The sequence below is a fragment of the Thamnophis sirtalis genome, unplaced genomic scaffold (assembly GCF_051295495.1).
Source record: "Thamnophis sirtalis isolate CommonGarterSnake01/CBP01778 unplaced genomic scaffold, rThaSir2_p1.2 scaffold_3, whole genome shotgun sequence".
Lineage (NCBI taxonomy): Eukaryota > Metazoa > Chordata > Lepidosauria > Squamata > Natricidae > Thamnophis > Thamnophis sirtalis.
In genome coordinates this window covers 52,327,037-52,344,735 of record NW_028261383.1, presented here as the reverse complement: position 1 = coordinate 52,344,735, position 17,699 = coordinate 52,327,037, and the positions used below count along the sequence as shown (strand labels likewise).

At 35.7% G+C, this 17,699-nt stretch overlaps 2 protein-coding genes across 2 annotated transcripts in view; one reads left to right on the top strand and one right to left on the bottom strand.

Moving 5' to 3' along the window:
* Positions 1-17,699, bottom strand: part of CNTN6 (contactin 6) — a 195,104-nt gene that overhangs the window by 148,552 nt on the left and 28,853 nt on the right. Inside the window, exon 2 of the mRNA XM_087708896.1 lies at positions 2,174-2,300. Coding sequence (XP_087565022.1) covers positions 2,174-2,300 — 127 coding nt within the window. The remainder of the gene's footprint in view (positions 1-2,173; positions 2,301-17,699) is intronic.
* On the top strand, positions 15,968-16,973 carry LOC148047970 (uncharacterized). The gene is given in 2 exon segments (XM_087708895.1): positions 15,968-16,005; positions 16,007-16,973. Coding segments are annotated over 2 exon segments (1,005 nt in total).

The window sequence follows — 17,699 nt, the reverse complement described above, 5'->3', positions numbered from 1 at the left end:
AATTCCCTAGTAGCAACATTAAGTTCTTAAGATTTTAACTATTTCATCTGAAAATACTTCAAATCACTTAGATCGGAAATACACAACTTGTTAAATTCAGCAGCTGGCTGGTGGTGACAAATCAATCAATTGTAAGTATACTGAGAAAACTTTGTTCTTAGTGATAGATGACCTACCTTCAACAAAATGCAGATTTTGTTTGGCTCAGCAAGGTATTTTCCTTAAAGTCATAAAATAATTTGAGCAGTACTTTCCAAATCTAGAAACTCAGTCACAGAGTTCATCAAGAACCAAAAGGGATCTCAGTTATTACCCTGACACACCATTTTGCCATTACAATGTATTATTTGGTTGGAAGGGAAGGACAAGAATTGAAAATTGACTTGAGTTGAAGGAGGATTGAAATCCAGGATTTGATGGGCCTGCCCTCAAATTTAACTGGAAACTGACTTTTATATTTTCAAACCAGGGTAAATTAAACATCATCACAGTATCTTTTTCCTCAGTCTGTGTTTTATTACTTCAACTACTTAAAAAATTATAAAAACCTAATTAATAACAAAATAGGGGGCAGTTTTTGATGGGTGGATACTGGAACATGTATGTCCTTATATATTTTGGTTTACTTTAAACTGGAGAAGAGAATAGATCTCTTGAAGCCAAGGCACCATTTTCCTTTTCTAAAAATTGCCTTTACACAGAGGATTTTTTGTACATGGTACTAAACCAGCTAACGCAATATAGAAAAGTAATGTTCCACAGCGAAACAGTATCCTTAACTGAATTTCAATGAAGATCCAGATAACGTTGGGAACAATTTTGCTAAGCTTATTTAATCAATGATATACATAATATGTTCCATTTTTATCTTCACTCAGAGTTTAATGTTTCATTGTTTCCATGAAGTTGTTAAATAGAAACATAAAATTGTGTGTGTGTGTTTGTGTATGAATGTGTGTGTGTGTGTGTGTGTGTGTGTGTGTATGCTGGTTTTGTTGTATTTGGGTCTTTTCCCATGTAAGATTGAGATTGTCCTGGCAACATTTCAGCGAGGTCTCACTCGCCATCTTCAGACTGGGTGTGGGGCTTAAAGTGTGATCGGACCTGCCGTCTTTCTATAAATCTTGGTGGAAGGACAGCAAGAAACACAGCAGCTCCAATCACACTTTAAGCCCAAAACCCAGCCTGAGGATGGCGAGTGAGACCTCGCTGAAATGTTGCCAAGACAATCTCAATCTTACACGGGAAAAGACCCGAATACAACAAGACCAGCATACCTATAGTTTTATCTTGATGGTAGTATTCTCACTAACATAAATATTAATTATTTTATAGAGCTTCATCTAGTTAAATGGATGGAAGCAATGGATGGAAATTAATCAAAGAGAGAAGCAACCTAGATCTAAGGAGACATTACCTGACACTTAGAACAATTGATCAGTAGAACAACTTGTCTCTAGAAATTGTGGGTGTTCCAACATTGGAGGTTTTTAAGAAGAGATTGGACAACCATTTGTCTGAAATGGTATAGGGTTTCCTGTCTGAGCAGAGGGGTTGGATTAGAAGACCTCCAAGGCCCTTCTAACTGTGTCATTCTATTCTATTTTAAATCCAATTATTTCAATACGGGATTTGGATGTTTGGGTGGAAATATGCATAATAGTGTGGTTTTTTTGTTGTCTCAAATGTTCTGTATGCTATCTAAATAATGGAGCAGTATCAATTTACATTTTCAAAATAATATAAGTTTTTATTTTTAAAAATAACATCACTAGCTGGAATTGACCCTTGGCATTCTAATTTTGCATCAGTAAAACATATAAAAATACATTTAGTAATTTTTTTCTGAGTGAAATAAAGTCAGAAAACAAAATAGTTGTGCTATATATTCCAGTAAATAACAAACAAGTAAAGTTTGTGTAATTTTAAAAATAAATAAATAAAATTACCTGCTTCTCTTTATTCTACATTCTCACCTGCCTCTAATGCAATATGTCTGTTTTTTATATTTCCTATTGTAAATTCTCATATTTGGGATAAACTCCCAGGTTATCATGCCATGTGATTCCATACCATACCCATTTAATTGCTTGCTCTTCATTTGCAAACTAAAAAGTTTTGTCATTAGACTCAATAACACTCAAAGTAATAATATACATAGAAGATACCTTACCGATAGTGTAGCAAGGGAGAACCTTTTGCTGTACAATTCAAAAGCACTTCTGATTTTTCTGAATTCTCTGAATATATGACATCTGATGGCTCTTGAATAAAAGCAGGACCATGATAAATTTCTTCATCTATGATACAAAACATATTAAACACATTTAAACATAACATTTCACTTAAAATTCAGTTTTCTAGCCAGACCTTAGATATCTTTTTATATATTGATAATTTCTTGCAAATCATTCTATCTTAATGAGTTTTACATGAAAGAACTGTTTTGAGATACCTATTTTTTTCTTTCTAATTGAAAGCAGCTAATATGGCATTTAAAAGGGGTGTGGTGGCTCAGTGGCTAAGACACTGAGCTTGTCAATCAGAAAGTTGGCAGTTCAGCAGTTCAAATCTCTAGTGCTGCATAAAGCTATGAGCTCCTGTTACTTGTCCCAGCTCCTGCCACTCTAGCAGTTTTAAAGCATGTACAAATGCAAGTAGAAAAATAGAGACTACTTTTGGTGGGAAGGTATCAGTGTTCGGTGCACTTTTGGCGTTTAGTCATGCTGGCCACACGGCCACAGAGATGTCTTCAGACAGTGCTGGCTCTTCTGCTTTGAAACAGATATGAGCACTGCTCCCTAGAGTTGGGAATGACTAGCATGCATATGCGGGGGAACCTTTACCATTTTTATTATGGCATTTCTCATTAACAAAGCTCTATGTAATAACAATAACAATATCCCAAAGTGGAAAGTATCCTTTCCTTCCTCACTTGAGGGGATTTTAACTTAACCAGCCCTGTGTCGAGATATCCATCCAGTGTGAGTTTAAACATAATTTAAATATATAATGTTTATGTGCCCTTAATGTTCACCTATCACCTTGCTGCTTTATTGTCAAGGCTGTAAAAATATTAGGTACTCTCTGCCTTTCGTTTATTTCAAAATCTTACGAGGTGAAATTGCTTTCAGTTTTTCCCAGATAGTCTGCAGGCAATTTCCTCTTCCCATACAAGTGCAAACATTTCATGCCTGATTAATAACAACAACACATTTCTTGAAGATTTGTGTGGGGTTTATTTACATAATAAAGGTGAGGAAATGCAGTTGCTTTTAGCCTTGCTTCAGAACTATAGGATTCTTGTTGCCTTTATGTTGCCTATATTTGACTAGTTTACAATGATCCTTCAAGAAATTATTGTAAACCATAGTAACTGGATTACCATAACAAAATGAACTGAATTGCACTAGATAGATATAATAGTGAAGATTGCTTTGATCCCCCAAAAATCCATGTTACTAAAGTGTCACGTTTCTTTCTTCTACATGTGTTTAATTGAGTCCATTTACCTTCTAACAGCATCTATAGTCTATAAGGCAACAGTGTAAATCAACTTTAAAAGTGATCCAAGTGAACAGTGTACATGTTATTAAACAATAATAATATCTTGTATCTGGATTTTATTTATTTACTGTATCTGGATTTTATTTATTTATTTATTTTATTTATTTACTGTGGTGTCCTTGGTGCTCTCTGAGCTTCATGGTTTTCTTGCAGACATTCCATTACTCAACTAGGTAACATCATCAGTTCATTCATTCATTCATGCATGCATGCATGCATTTATATGGCTGCCCAACTCACACACAGGTGATTCTGAGTCACTTACATTGGATACAGTGTACTCGCATAAACAGCAATCTGACCAACACATTGTTTCTGCTCCTTCCTTCATCAGTATTGGCTGTACACCATTTCTTGAAAGCAAAAAGAGGCTGTCTACTGTGATCACTATTTCTAAGACGTTTATAAAGGGGGTGTGCATAAGCGCAGCAGCATGCCTACCATTCCTGTCCTACTGTCCCCATTTATTTGTACTCATTTCATGTGCTCATGTCCATAATTGACATAAATAAAATAAATAAATTATCCTACACTCCGTCTCCATCTCCCTCCGCCTCCCTCCCTCCCACCCTCCCCCCACCCTCTCAATCAGTATTAATATTTGATTTCTTGGTAAAATTTCACAAGCATTTTGCCATTACTTTCTTCCTAGGAATGTATGTGAGCAACTGGGCCACAATCACCCTGCTAGTTTTGTTCCTGAAGTGGAAATAGAATTCACAGTCTCCTTGTTTCTAGCCTGACGTGTTAACCAAAGTGGCTTTCCACCCACTGCAGTCTCAACCCATGCAAAAACACTCCATCTGTGTTCTGAAATTTCCAAAATACTGTTTTCCATCCTGAACCATCTTAAACTTTTCTAACCATTTAGATTACTTTATTCCAGTCTAGTAGCAATCCCAGTGCTTTAGTGTTTGGCATGGCTCCTCCCATCCAGTGAATATACACCCATTTCATTATGGCTTCCTTTTCTTAAATGGTTGGCAGTTTCATTTTTTATTTATTTCTTCAGTTCTTTCTGTAATGGTTATGAAGACCGCAGTGTGTATAATATCACCTGGCTCCCATTTTGTCCCTGCCTCTATGAGGTGCAGACCTTACATCTACCATTACTTCTCTTACTGGTTTCCTTTTTTATTTGTGTCCTCACAGAGTGAATAATGCATATATTTTTACCATGTTTTGCCCACTGCAAATGGCTTCCTTTTGTCCTTTTTCCTCTCCTTTTCCATTATTATTTTTTAAAATCTTTAAGGTACAACACAAAAACAAAGTTACAATCCTTCAGTGAAGGCTACTTTGCTTTATAAAGCTGAAACATCATGTTGAAAATGGATTAGCAGCTAAATCTGAGAACTAAACTGTGAACCTATGAAATGGAAGTTTGGCGTATGGAAAAAACTGAAGGCCAGGACCTGTGTGTGGCCCACAACTACCCTTTTCAAAGTCTCTGATATTCCCACATCAATGAGATTCAAATTTCCTTTGGATATGTTTATGAAATTGGCTGGTAATCAAGGAAAAAAATGTATTTCTTAAAATGGGATTAATTGTTCCTTTTGAGGTTATTTTAACAGGCCAAATCTTCATCCTTGAATTAAATGATGAAGTACCGTGAAGCTCATTTTAAGCAAGCTATAACATAGAATGCTTTGAAATGTGCTTGAATATTAGTAATAAGGGTTGGTAGTTAGGCTGTTGATTTAAGCTCCCAGCTTGGCAATTTGGTTGCAAACATTTCATCACCATTCGAGGAGACATCATCAGTGCATTTTGAATTGTGTTGTGGGTCAGAACACAGAAAAGCACAATTCTTCTGACAGATGAGCACAATTCTTTGGTCTTTATAGATATTTTAACTTTTCCCAGTCATTAAATAAGTGCTTTAGATAGTGTTTAGAATGTCTTTTGAAAAATATACATAACTAAATAGCTACAAATAGGCAAAGAATACAAATATAAAAGTTGTCCAACAAGCAGATGATATCAGGACTGTGTCCTTTCTTCTTTTTTCCCCTCAACAAGTACAGAAATAGAATAGATGAATTGCTATTAGTTTGGCATTCATGTAACTTAGATGGTTTGTTTGGTCTGAAGCAGAGGATAACAATCAGTAGCCAAAGTTGCCTGGAACTCCCCATTGCCAGCCTTATTGCTCTCCAAAAATCCCATTATCATACACATCCTTAGTGGGCAGAAGTTGAGCACAATTGGCTTGGAAAAAATGTGGCTGTACTGCGTGATCTAAAGCCAGTTAATGAGATCATTCTGAGTTGTTGCAGCTGATATAAAAAGCCAGCTTGGCAATTCAAACATCTCTTCCAAAGCTCAGTTAATCTTTACCCAGAAGTACTCACTCAGTGTGATTCCAGGACTCATTTTACTGCATTTTTTTTTCTCTTTTTATGAAAGGTGCTCAACTGGAGGATCCAGAGGCTATACAACGTGTAGATCCTGACAGATTTTACACAGAAAAAAATGTTGCCAAATTGTGATTTCTATTTTGTTTTTTCTATTTTTTTCTCTCTGAGAAATTCCCTGACGTTGGGCTCTAACACAAGTCCAAAACTTTAAAAGAATAAACATCTGGTCCCTGTAACTGACCCAAACTTGATTCTACAACATTATCCTGGGACATGTATATTTGCTTTCATTTCAATTTTCTGTTATAATAAAGTTTAAAAATGGATGAGAACTTTTGGAAGTTCTTGGTGGTTGGACCTAAGGGCTCATAAATATACTCCTAGAATAGGATAGGATAGGATAGGATAGAATTCTTTATTGGCCAAGTATGATTGAACACACAAGGAGTTTGTCTTCAGTGCATAGGCTCTCAGTGTACATAAAAAGACAAGATACATTCATCAAAAATTATAAGGTACAACACTTAATAATGGTCATAGGGTACAAATAAACAATCAGGAAACAATATCAATATAAATCGTAAAGATGCAAGCAACAAAGTTACAGTCATGCAGTCATAAGTGGGAGGAGATGGGTGATAGGAATGATGAGAAGACTAATAGTAATTCAGCCTTAGTGAATAGTTTGACAGTGTTGAGGGAATTATTTGTTTAGCAGAGTGACCGTTTTGGGGAAAAAATGGTTCTTGTGTCTAGTTGCCTTGGTGTGCAGTGCTCTATAGCATTGTTTTGAGGGTAGGAGTTGAAACAATTTATGTATGGGGTGCGAGGGGTCTGTAAATATTTTCATGGCCCACTTTTTGACCTGTGCAATATACAGGTCCTCAATGGAAGGCAGGTTGGTAGTAATTGTTTTTTCTGCAGGTCTAATTATCCTCTGAAGTCTGTGTCTATCTTGTTGACTTGCAGAACCCAACTCTATTCAAAGCAAACAAAAAAGCAGCCCCTGAAAGGGCTGAATGCTGACTCAATGGAAAATGGAAGAGAAGAAAGTTAGTGGTTCAATTTCTGAATATAAAATATGGCCCTTGTTAGTGCAGCTTCCCCCTTTTTGTCTATTCTCTTGATTAGTAGTTTTCTGTGGGAAGCTAGATTAGGAAGATATTTATAAAGTTTCAAACTGAGAAAAATAGAAGAAAATGCATTTGCTTTCTCTCATTTTTCTTCGCAAATTTCACATCCAAGCATAATTTATTCAGTGGAACAGTTTACAATTGGCAATAGTTACACGGTGAAAATTAAGAAGATGCCATTTGGATAGGAACTGGTGACATCAATTGAGTTGCTTTGGACTGCTATTATATTACATTGTAAGAGTTTGATCTGTCATCCAATATGTGAAATTTGCTCACTTCTGTTGTTGACTGTCCCTCACAAAAGAATAGAAAGAAGAGGAAATGATTTAGTTGTATATCTGATTCAACTATAAGAAAGGTGGGCTCTTCTGAAATTACAAGCTATAACTACATATCCTGCATGGTTCTTTTATATTGTTGTGTAAGATGCATGAAAGATCAATTATTTTCTTTTGTGCAGGTGATTTGTTTTATACCATGAACTTGGCCATGTCCTTCAAACATCAAAGTATTGTGAAAGCAAATATCTAATAACAGAGACAAATATCTACTACAAAGTTAGAAGGATGTGTCTTTATGATATATAGTAATCTTGGCATGCATGCTATTCAATGAAATTTCATTAGTCTTGTGTTCCTGGGCAACACAAATAAATAATAATGGACCTTTTTTCCAATCTACTGCACAAGCATTTTGTCACTGTGATTTGAGTTATAAGTGAATTCTAGATATAGTGACAGATACTGTTTGCTGCCTTATATCCTCACAGCATTTCATCTGCCATTATTACCAAGCTGAGTGAAGGTCCCATTTGATGATTTACAATGGAAGAGGAGATAATAGCTATATCACTTAATATCCTGTCAATCAAATAAATCCAACAGTTTTACTACTATTACTTTTACTTAGTAAAATACTGCACAGCTGATCTTTGAAAGCAGTGATAATTAAAAAAGCCTAATAAATTAAGGTTTCCATACCCCTCATAAAGAATGGGTTTAGTATCTTTAGAACGCAAATAGTTGTCAAAGAAAGAAAGAAAGAAAGAAAGAAAGAAAGAAAGAAAGAAAGAAAGAAAGAAAGATTCTGTCTGTACTGTGGCTTCCTAATATGTATAAAAGTTTCTCATGAGGATAATGAGATATTCTGGGATTCCATTTTTTTAATATGTTCCACAGCTTGTTGTAATCAACATAATCAAAGGAGAAATGAGAAGGGGAAAGGAAAAGGGAAAGGAATGGAGTAAAGAAAATACTGTCTTTCTACAAACACTGTAACTTGCATATTGATGGTCTAAAATAGTGTCCAATTTGTAAAGAATAAACTAAATTACTCTTTGTCCGCTAGGTCAAATCTGAAACCTAGGGATGTGAAAAATGTGTAGAAATATGGCAACTTGTTCCAAGAAACAGAATTTTATTCAATTGCAAATTTCTGTGTCAAGTTCTCTTTATCCATCTATTAACCCAATGTAAATATTTTTTGAAACCATTGTTTTTTATTATGTGAATGAGCTACATACAGTAACATCTTTAGCTCCCCTTTACACTATGCTGGAAGCAGCTGTCTTTTCTATTTTAGGATATATAAACTTAATGGCTTTGTTTTAGAAAAAGCCATAGTCAACAACCATGTTTCAATTCAGTTTGTCCTCACTAACTGTAGGTTAAACAATCTCTTTCTTGTACAGAAATACTACCTGTTTAAATAAGGAATCAGAAGCTTCTTATTTTCTTCTCACTGAGATAAACACAGAAGAGAGTCAATTGGACAATATTGAGGTTCAACGTTTTTAAACCTTTGAATCTATTGTTGCCCATTACATATAATTTGGATGCTTTGTTCTGATGGCATCATATAATGTTTTTCTACACAGATTAGTAGGGGCCAATTATTTGGAGCAGGAAACATGCAAGTTTTCTACACGTTGCAGATGAAGAAAAACTGACAATAGGTTGTTGCAATCAGGGTAAATAAATGGGCTGGATCACATCTTTAACTGCTATTGATATGTATTATCTTTTAAAGGGCTCAACAATCCTGCATTGTGTACACAATTGTGAACTAAATTCAAGAAATTTGATTTAATTTTAAGGCACTTATGTACACAATTGTGAATTAAGTTCAAGTAGTTTGATTTAGTTGTAATCCACTTTTTTTGCTAGCAGAATTTCCCATACGAAAGTGAGTTCACTTCACTTCACTTTACTATCATTCAGATCCAGAATGTGTTTGGTTGGCAAACCTTATATGTCTAGATAATCACAGCTCCTGTAACATAACATGAACAACAGGGATTCCACAAATATGCTTCCATAGGCTTGAGAGAACAGCCACAATTTTAAAGACTTGGTGAACATCATCAATGTGGAAGTCAAATGAATCTTGGAAGTATATGACTCTAGAGGGCAGGTGCCATGATGGAGAAGGCACAATTCTTGGGTGTTTTTGATTGAAGGATCTAAAGTGCAGTAATTTTGCCTGTTTAGTGGATGGAAGAAACCATGGGGACATGTGGCTTCTAATCTGGCCACATGTTTCCATGGTTTCTTTCTGTCCACTAAGAATTCTTCTCCTTCCAACAATAGCCTTTTCAATTATGCATACTACTTAAAATGAAATATAAAATTGTTCTGAGTTAATTATGAATGTATCTAAAAAGATTGAATTATTATGACAAGATGCCTGCCCCTATGCCAGTCCAATAGATAATGCCAGGACTGACTTGGAATTATCAGTAATCTTAATGTTTGGGAAAGTTCAATATGACATTATTTGGAAGCAATTATTTTTTATAAAATGATGTATGACTGTTCAAGAGAAATCTTCAAAATACTCAAGGATACATTAAGACAGTAAGTTGCTGATTGCTTGCAGATAATTGACAACTGGCTGTGAGAAACTTGAAAAATAAATCACTCCAAGCAATTAGGGCAATGTGAAACTAAGCAAGATTAAAGGGAAGAGTATATTTTCACCATCTATAATTGGAAAGAAGTGCAAGTGATATTAATTTAAAACGTAGCACAAGACCCTTAAGATTAATAGAGAAGTATGTTTCTATGAATATTTATTTGTATAATAAGATGCTTCTTATGATTCTATTGATATAAGATATGGACTTTTGGCTGAAAAATAACTTAGTTGTTCAAGCAATGAGAAACTTTTTGGGTGCCTAAAAGAAAAATACGCTCATGAAGCATCTGCAAACTTGCGAAAATGATTTTTCACCCAATAACTGCACGGTCTCACAAAGCTTAACTATAAATGTTACCAGATCATCTAAGTTAAAAAAAGAAATGAACCAGAGGGCAGGGAACAAACTTTAGAGAATGCAGAGAAGAAAACCCCAGCTGAAAGCAGTCATTCAAGCATCACTCAAACACATGGATTAAGGAAAAACAAAGAATATAGAGAGTATAGAGAGAAAAGAGCAGGTTTTTTAAATAAAAAAAAAACTGTGGAAACTACAAGAGGCTTCTAACACCTCAGTCATAATTCATCCATACTGGTGAACTTATGTTTTCTACTTAAGAGAGAGTCCTGGTTCTTATTCTGTATATTTGTGTATTCTTTTTTGTTTGGTTTTGTTTATTTCCAGGGCATTATTATTTCCTCGCCCCTTTCAGTAGAAAGATACTGTTTTTGTCTCTGTCTAACTGACACTTGCAGCTTGGATCTCCTTGGATCTCAAGAGAACAATGCAGTTAATAAGATATGTATGTACTTCTTTGGGCAGTGCATATATATAAGCACTTTGCAGCATCTCAAAGGATTATTTGCACTTTCACAAAATTTCAGGTTAAATGCATTTGGAGAAAACTCCATTTCTAAGGGGAGAGCTTTGCATTGCTTTGCTCAAGAAAGTGCATCTATGCAGAGTCTTCTCATATGAGGCAACATGAACCCCATTTGGGTGTTCCTAATACAGCATTGAAGGGAAAGTTAGAATCATCCTGCTTCTAATTACAAATAATTCCTAAAACTAATGTATATAATTCTATTGCTTAGAAAACTTTGTAAATGGCATAGAAGTCTAAGGCTTCTAGAAGCTCATCATTGCCTTCTAATTTAATTTATAACAATTCATCAGTGGAACAACTTCCATCCAGAAGTTGCAAATACTCCAACACTGAAAGTTTTTAAGAAGATGTTGGATAACCATTTGTCTGAAATTGTATAGGGTTTCCTGTCTAGGCAGAGGATTGGACAAGAAGACCTCCAAAGTTTCTTCCAACTCTGTTACTCTAATGTGAAAGTGAAATAATGTCTAGATGTAGGTATGATCAGAAACTGATTTTTAAGCACCATGACAAGAGTGGCTTGCAAATAGTATGTATTTTGTTTGGTTTTGGCTTGGAGAAGCACATTTTAACTCTCATTTTGAGAACAAAATTCTTTGACAGTCAAAATTGTTGGAGAAATATATGAAAGCAAGCATTATTTTTACTGAGGAAACAGTGGCTGGATCCTCAGCACAGAAACTGACATATTAATCCCACATTCTCATCAAGATAGAAAGAATTGGGAGAGGTTGAAAATGTTTAATTATTTATGGGGAAAACAGGATTTGTTTGATATATGGTCTACTGCTGGGTTACCTGTGACTCCAGGATACAAATTGATAGATTATTGATGAAATATAGAACAAAAAAGTATATAATTACCTGATTTACATAAAGGAAACATCATTTTATATTGCCCGTGAAGAATTTGAAATAATTATCCCATTTGGGCTATTTTCTACTTTCACACTTGAATATTAAAAAAGTATATGTTCTCAAGCATCATAAGCCTATGGACAACATTGATATTCAAATGAATAAACTCAGGAAGACAGAGGGAGAGGGAGAGAACACTATTAGTCTGGCTAGGTAATTTTGGACCAGCCATTCTGTCTCAGCCACCAAAGTCAAGTTCAGGTAACAAGCTAGTTGGTCAATTCTTGTCACAATACAAACAACAAAATTGGCTTAAATTGTCATCAGTTTAATGTATTTGTGAATGCTAGAGATTATTATAAAGGGTTCAAAAACATTACCATGCTTTGGATCTACTAGTTTTATTCTAGAACAGGGGTGTCAAACTAACTTTCATTGAGGGCTGCATCAAAGTTGTGTTTGATCTTGGGGGCCCGAATGAAGGGGGGAATGGCCAGAATGATGTCACTCATTTCAGGGGTGCCTATGGTGGCCCAAATGTTCTGCCAGGAAAAATGAACTCCAGACCTCTGTTTTTGGCTGGGATGGCCTCCTGCAACCCTCTGCCAACAAAAATGGAGCTTGTGAGGGCTGTGCCTGACCCCTCACAAGCTCCATTTTCAGCTGGGATGGCATCTTGCAACCCTCTGCTAGTGAAAATGGAACTTCTGCGGACCATGGTGAACTCTTTTTTTGCTGCCGGATGCACCATGGGGCAGTCCTTCGCTGTTTCCAAGGTGGCCTCATGAGCCAGATCTAAGCACCCATGGACTGAATCTGGCCTGTGGGCCTTAAGTTTGACCCCCCCTGCTCTAGGACGATAAATGAGGAGAACGTAGTCAAATCATGAAAGGAAAAAGGGCTAGATCTAATTCTGAAAATAGAAGTGAAGATCATATTTAAAAAGTAACATTTATAGATGAAATCATGAAGCATAAAATCAATCTTGAGTCATTTCTGAACCAAACTGAGATCTATAGACACAAAACAAAATATCAGATAAGAAGCAAATTAATGAAGCATCATCAAGAAAAAAACCCAAAACTATTTGGAGTAAATGGATTTTTTCTTAAGATATGGTAGTCAAAGCAACACACAAGTGGTATCTGATCCATTGAAAATATAGTGGCAGCATTATTTTCTTTGATTTGGAAATTATATTTCTTATTGATGCATCTGTCTTTTTAGCAGTCAGGTCACACTGCTAATTTATATTCATCTTGTGATTAGCGGCCGTTCCAAAATCCTTTTCATGTGCATGATTGCCAAGCCATGTATTCCCCAATCTATATTTGATTTATTTGTTCCTAAGGAAAGAACTTTGAATTTTTCTCTCTTAAATGTCATTCTTCTATTTTCAGTCCCTTTCTTTAAACTATCAAGATCAGAGTGTTAGGCATCTCAGAAACCTTTATGTTATATGCAAATGCAATCGGGATTCCCTCCAGCTATTCAGCCAAGCAATTAATGAAAATCTTGAAATGTATTGGTTCCACAATCAAATCTTTTGGCCATGTACAGACTCCAGTATATATTCTACTATATCTTATATTTATTTGTTTAGTAGAGGAGTAAGAATAATTTTATTAATTGAGATATGTCACAAACATATGTGGACAATGGTATTCATTCCTGCTGTTTCAATCATGATTGTGAATGTTTTTGGGATGTCTAGATAATAATAATAATATTAATAATAACAATAACAACAACAACAACAACAACAACAACAACAACAACTCTGCCGTTGCCGGTCCCAAGCCCAGATGAGAAAGGAGGAGAGTTGGGGTCAGGTTGGCAACTGGCCCCATTAAAAAAAACCACCAACCCATACAATATGGTGAAAGAAACAAATTAAAATTGTATACCGCATCGGTCGTCGTGCGGGTTAATAAGGGCCACGGCAGATGTTGGGGTCCCTGGACATCCGTCAACAAGTGAGCTACAAGTGGACCAGCCAACAAAATGACAAAAATATAGTGCAGATGAAAACCGTGCCATAATGGCCTGTTACTACAACTCAGAGCCAGAAAAAAGAGGTTATTTAAAGCGAATGTATGAATTATGGAAACAACAATATCCAGATTCAAATGTTAGTGAACAATGACTAGCAGATCAAAGGCGATTTATTATATGGAATAAAGTGTTTAGTGAAGTTGAACTTGAGGAAATTCAGGCAAATTGCAAAACCAAAAAAACAATATCACAAGCGGAAATAACTGATATTCAAGACACAACTAAAGACATTATAGTAGAACTCCCAGAAGAAGCACTAGAACCCGTTATCACTGAACCAACTGATGAACTAACTCAAAAACAAAAAAGAATTGAAGGATAAGATCATGGAGCATTTTCTGCTTAATGAGGAAAGGCAACGTTTACCATCACTAAAAACTGTGCCTAAGAAAATTTTGGCCCCTATCATGAAAATGGTTAATGCAGTGTTTTCAACAATTGAATCGGGATCCATCTTGGAAATGAACCAGTTAATGTACAGCGCAGCTGTAATCGTCACTAATGAACTAGACATTAAAATCAAAGTACCTAGTCACACAACAGAAAAAGCATCAAAGCCAAAGTGTAAAATCCGATTAGAACAAAAAGTCAAAAAATTAATGGCAGATGCTAGTAACTTAAAGAACATGCATGAGCAACGGCTTAAAAACAACAAAATCATAGATCAGCTAATCAGAAGATATAGTTTGGATACAAGAAACATCAATGAAGCTGTAGAGATTGTAAAACAGCAGATAACAGCAACAGCTAGAAAAATTGAAAGATATGAGGCACGAATCATCCAATATAAACAAAATCAGCAATTTCGATCAGACCAACGGCGTTTTTATCAAAGTCTTAATGTGAATGGTGACACCAAAAGTGAAAAACCAGAAAAGCAGGCCACAGTTGAATTCTGGAAAGAATTGTGGGAAAATGCAAAGGACTACAATAAGGAAGCAAAGTGGATACATGACTTTGAGAAAAGCATTGGCAACAAACAAATGCAAGTATTAGAAATAACAACTGAGATGGTCAAAAATCGAGTAAAAAAGGTAAAGAATTGGACATCACCTGGAAAGGACCAATTACATGGTTTCTGGCTCAAATATCTGACCAGTTTACATGCAATATTGGCCAGGCAACTGAATGAAATTTTACAAAAGGGCCAAATTGATGAATGGCTGACAACTGGAAAAACATACTTGATTCAGAAAGATGCAACTAAAGGAACAACACCTGAAAACTACAGACCAATAACATGCTTGCCAACAACCTTCAAATTACTCACAGGCATTATTGCAGATAACATGATGGATTATTTGGAAACAAACAATATCTTGCCAGTAGAGCAAAAAGGCAACAAAAGAAGGAGCAGGGGCATAAAAGATCAGCTCCTAATTGATAAAATGATATTAGAAAATTGTAAGAACAGAAAAACGAACTTGAATATGGTCTGGATTGATTACAAAAAGGCATTTGACTCACTGCCACATAGTTGGATCATAAAATGCTTAGAAACAACTGGCATTAGCAAAAATATTACATCCTTTACTGAAAAGGCGATGAAACAATGGAGAACTGAGTTGGCAGTAGGGAATGAGATCTACGGAATGGTTAATATCAAGCGAGGAATTTTCCAGGGTGATTCACTTTCACCTCTTCTCTTCATCATCGCAATGATCCCACTATCAGTAATCTTAAAAAAAAAATGAAATTAGGCTACCAAACAGCCAAAGAAACTGAAAAAAATTCGCATTTAGTATATATGGATGATTTGAAACTCTATGGAAAGTCAGAAATAGAAATCCAATCATTGACAAACACAGTCCGAGTATTCAGCACCGATATTTCAATTCAGTCTGGCATGGAAAAATGTGCCACTCTATCCATAAAAAGGGGCAAAATCACTGCATGTGAGGGAATTAAAATGCCCAATGGCCAACTAATTAAATGCAATGAAAATGAAGCCTACAAATACTTAGGCATTCTGCAGTTGGATAACATCAAGCATGGAGAAGTAAAAACTATTGTCAGGCGAGAGTACACCAACAGAGTTAGGAAAATTTTGAAATCTAAATTGAATGGTGGAAATACAATCAAGGCCATAAATACCTGGGCAATACCAGTTATAAGTTACACAGCTGGTATAGTTACCTGGACACAAGCTGATTTGGTCGTTTTGGACTGAAAAACCAGGAAACTAATGACAATGCACTATAGTTTACATCCACGTGGTGATACTGAGACTATACCTACCCCGAAAATTAGGTGGCAGAAGATTATTACAAGTGGAGCAAACAGTTGAAGAAGAAAAACATGCACTGGCTGATTATTTAAAAGAAAGTCAAGAACATCTATTAATCGAAGTAAAGAACAAAAATCTACTGAAGGCGCAACAGACGAAACAAGAATACAGAGAAGATGTGATAAAATCAAGAATGGAGAGTTGGCAGAACAAAGCACTGCATGGCCAATTTCTGGAAAAGATAAAAGATAAAGTGGACAGTGAACAAACTTGGTTATGGTTAACAACAGGTACATTAAAGAAAGAAACAGAGTCACTAATCCTGGCTGCGCAAGAACAAGCTATCTGCACAAATGCCATTAAGGCCAAAATCGAAAAATCCTCTGATGATGCCAAATGCAGACTTTGGAAAGAAGCTGATGAAACTGTTGATCACATACTCAGCTGCTGTAAAAAAATCACGCAGACTGATTATAAATTGCGGCACAATTCAGTAGCACAAATGATCCATTGGAATTTGTGCAAAAATTATAATATTACAACAGCAACAAACTGGTGGGAACATCAGCCTGAAAAAGTCACCGAAAATCAGATGGTCAAGATCTTGTGGGATTTCCGTATACAAATGGACAAAATACTGGCGCATGATACACCAGATATCACACTGGTTGAGAAAAATAAGGTCACAATCATAGACATCGCAATACCAGGTGATAGCAGGGTCGCTGAGAAGGAACATGAAAAAATCGCAAAATACCAGGACTTAAAAATCGAAATTCAACGGCTATGGCACAAACCAGCAGTGGTAATTCCAGTGGTAATTGGCACACTGGGTGTTATTCCAAAAGCACTGGAATTACATTTAAAACAGTTAAAAATTGACAAAATCACCATCAGTCAAATGCAAAAAGCCGCACTGCTTGGATCTGCACGCATATTACGAAAATACGTTACGACGTCCTAGGCCCCTGGGTGGGGCCTGACTAGTAACCAATGCCAAATCTGGTGAAACAACTGGCCGCTGTGATACAATTTCTTCTTCTTCTTCTTCATCATCATCATCATCATCATCATCATCATCATCATCATCATCATCATCATCATACGATTTATTGACATCATGGTACCAGGAGATTCGAGTCAAAGAAAAAGAACTGGAAAAAATGACAAAATACACGACCTGGCTATCAAAACTACATGATTATGGATGAAACATGTAACAATGATACCCATTGTCATTGGGGCACTTGATACCATGTCCAAGAATTTTATAAGATGCATCAATAAATTGCCGCTTCCTGCAATAACACCAGAGGAACTGCAAAAAAACTGTGCTATTAGGAACATCTTATATTTTAAGAATTTAATTGGTTGATACCTAGGATGATGGCAGAAACCCATATCAACCATTAGCACCAGTCAATGGTATTTGTGATGCATTTTTGAATATTCAGTTGACTGAGTTTCATATTTAATAAATGAAGCATAAAATAATAATAATAGCCTTTATTGTCATTGTATACAACAAAATTGGTTTAGCCTCTTGGTGAAATCCATGACAGGAAACACAAGATATCAATAATATATGTTTAAAGGCAACTATCAGAAATCAGTCTCTTTTGTAACAGTAAGTATTCCAATAATCAAGGCTGTTGCCTATGCAAGTAGTTACAAACAGATTCAAATAGTA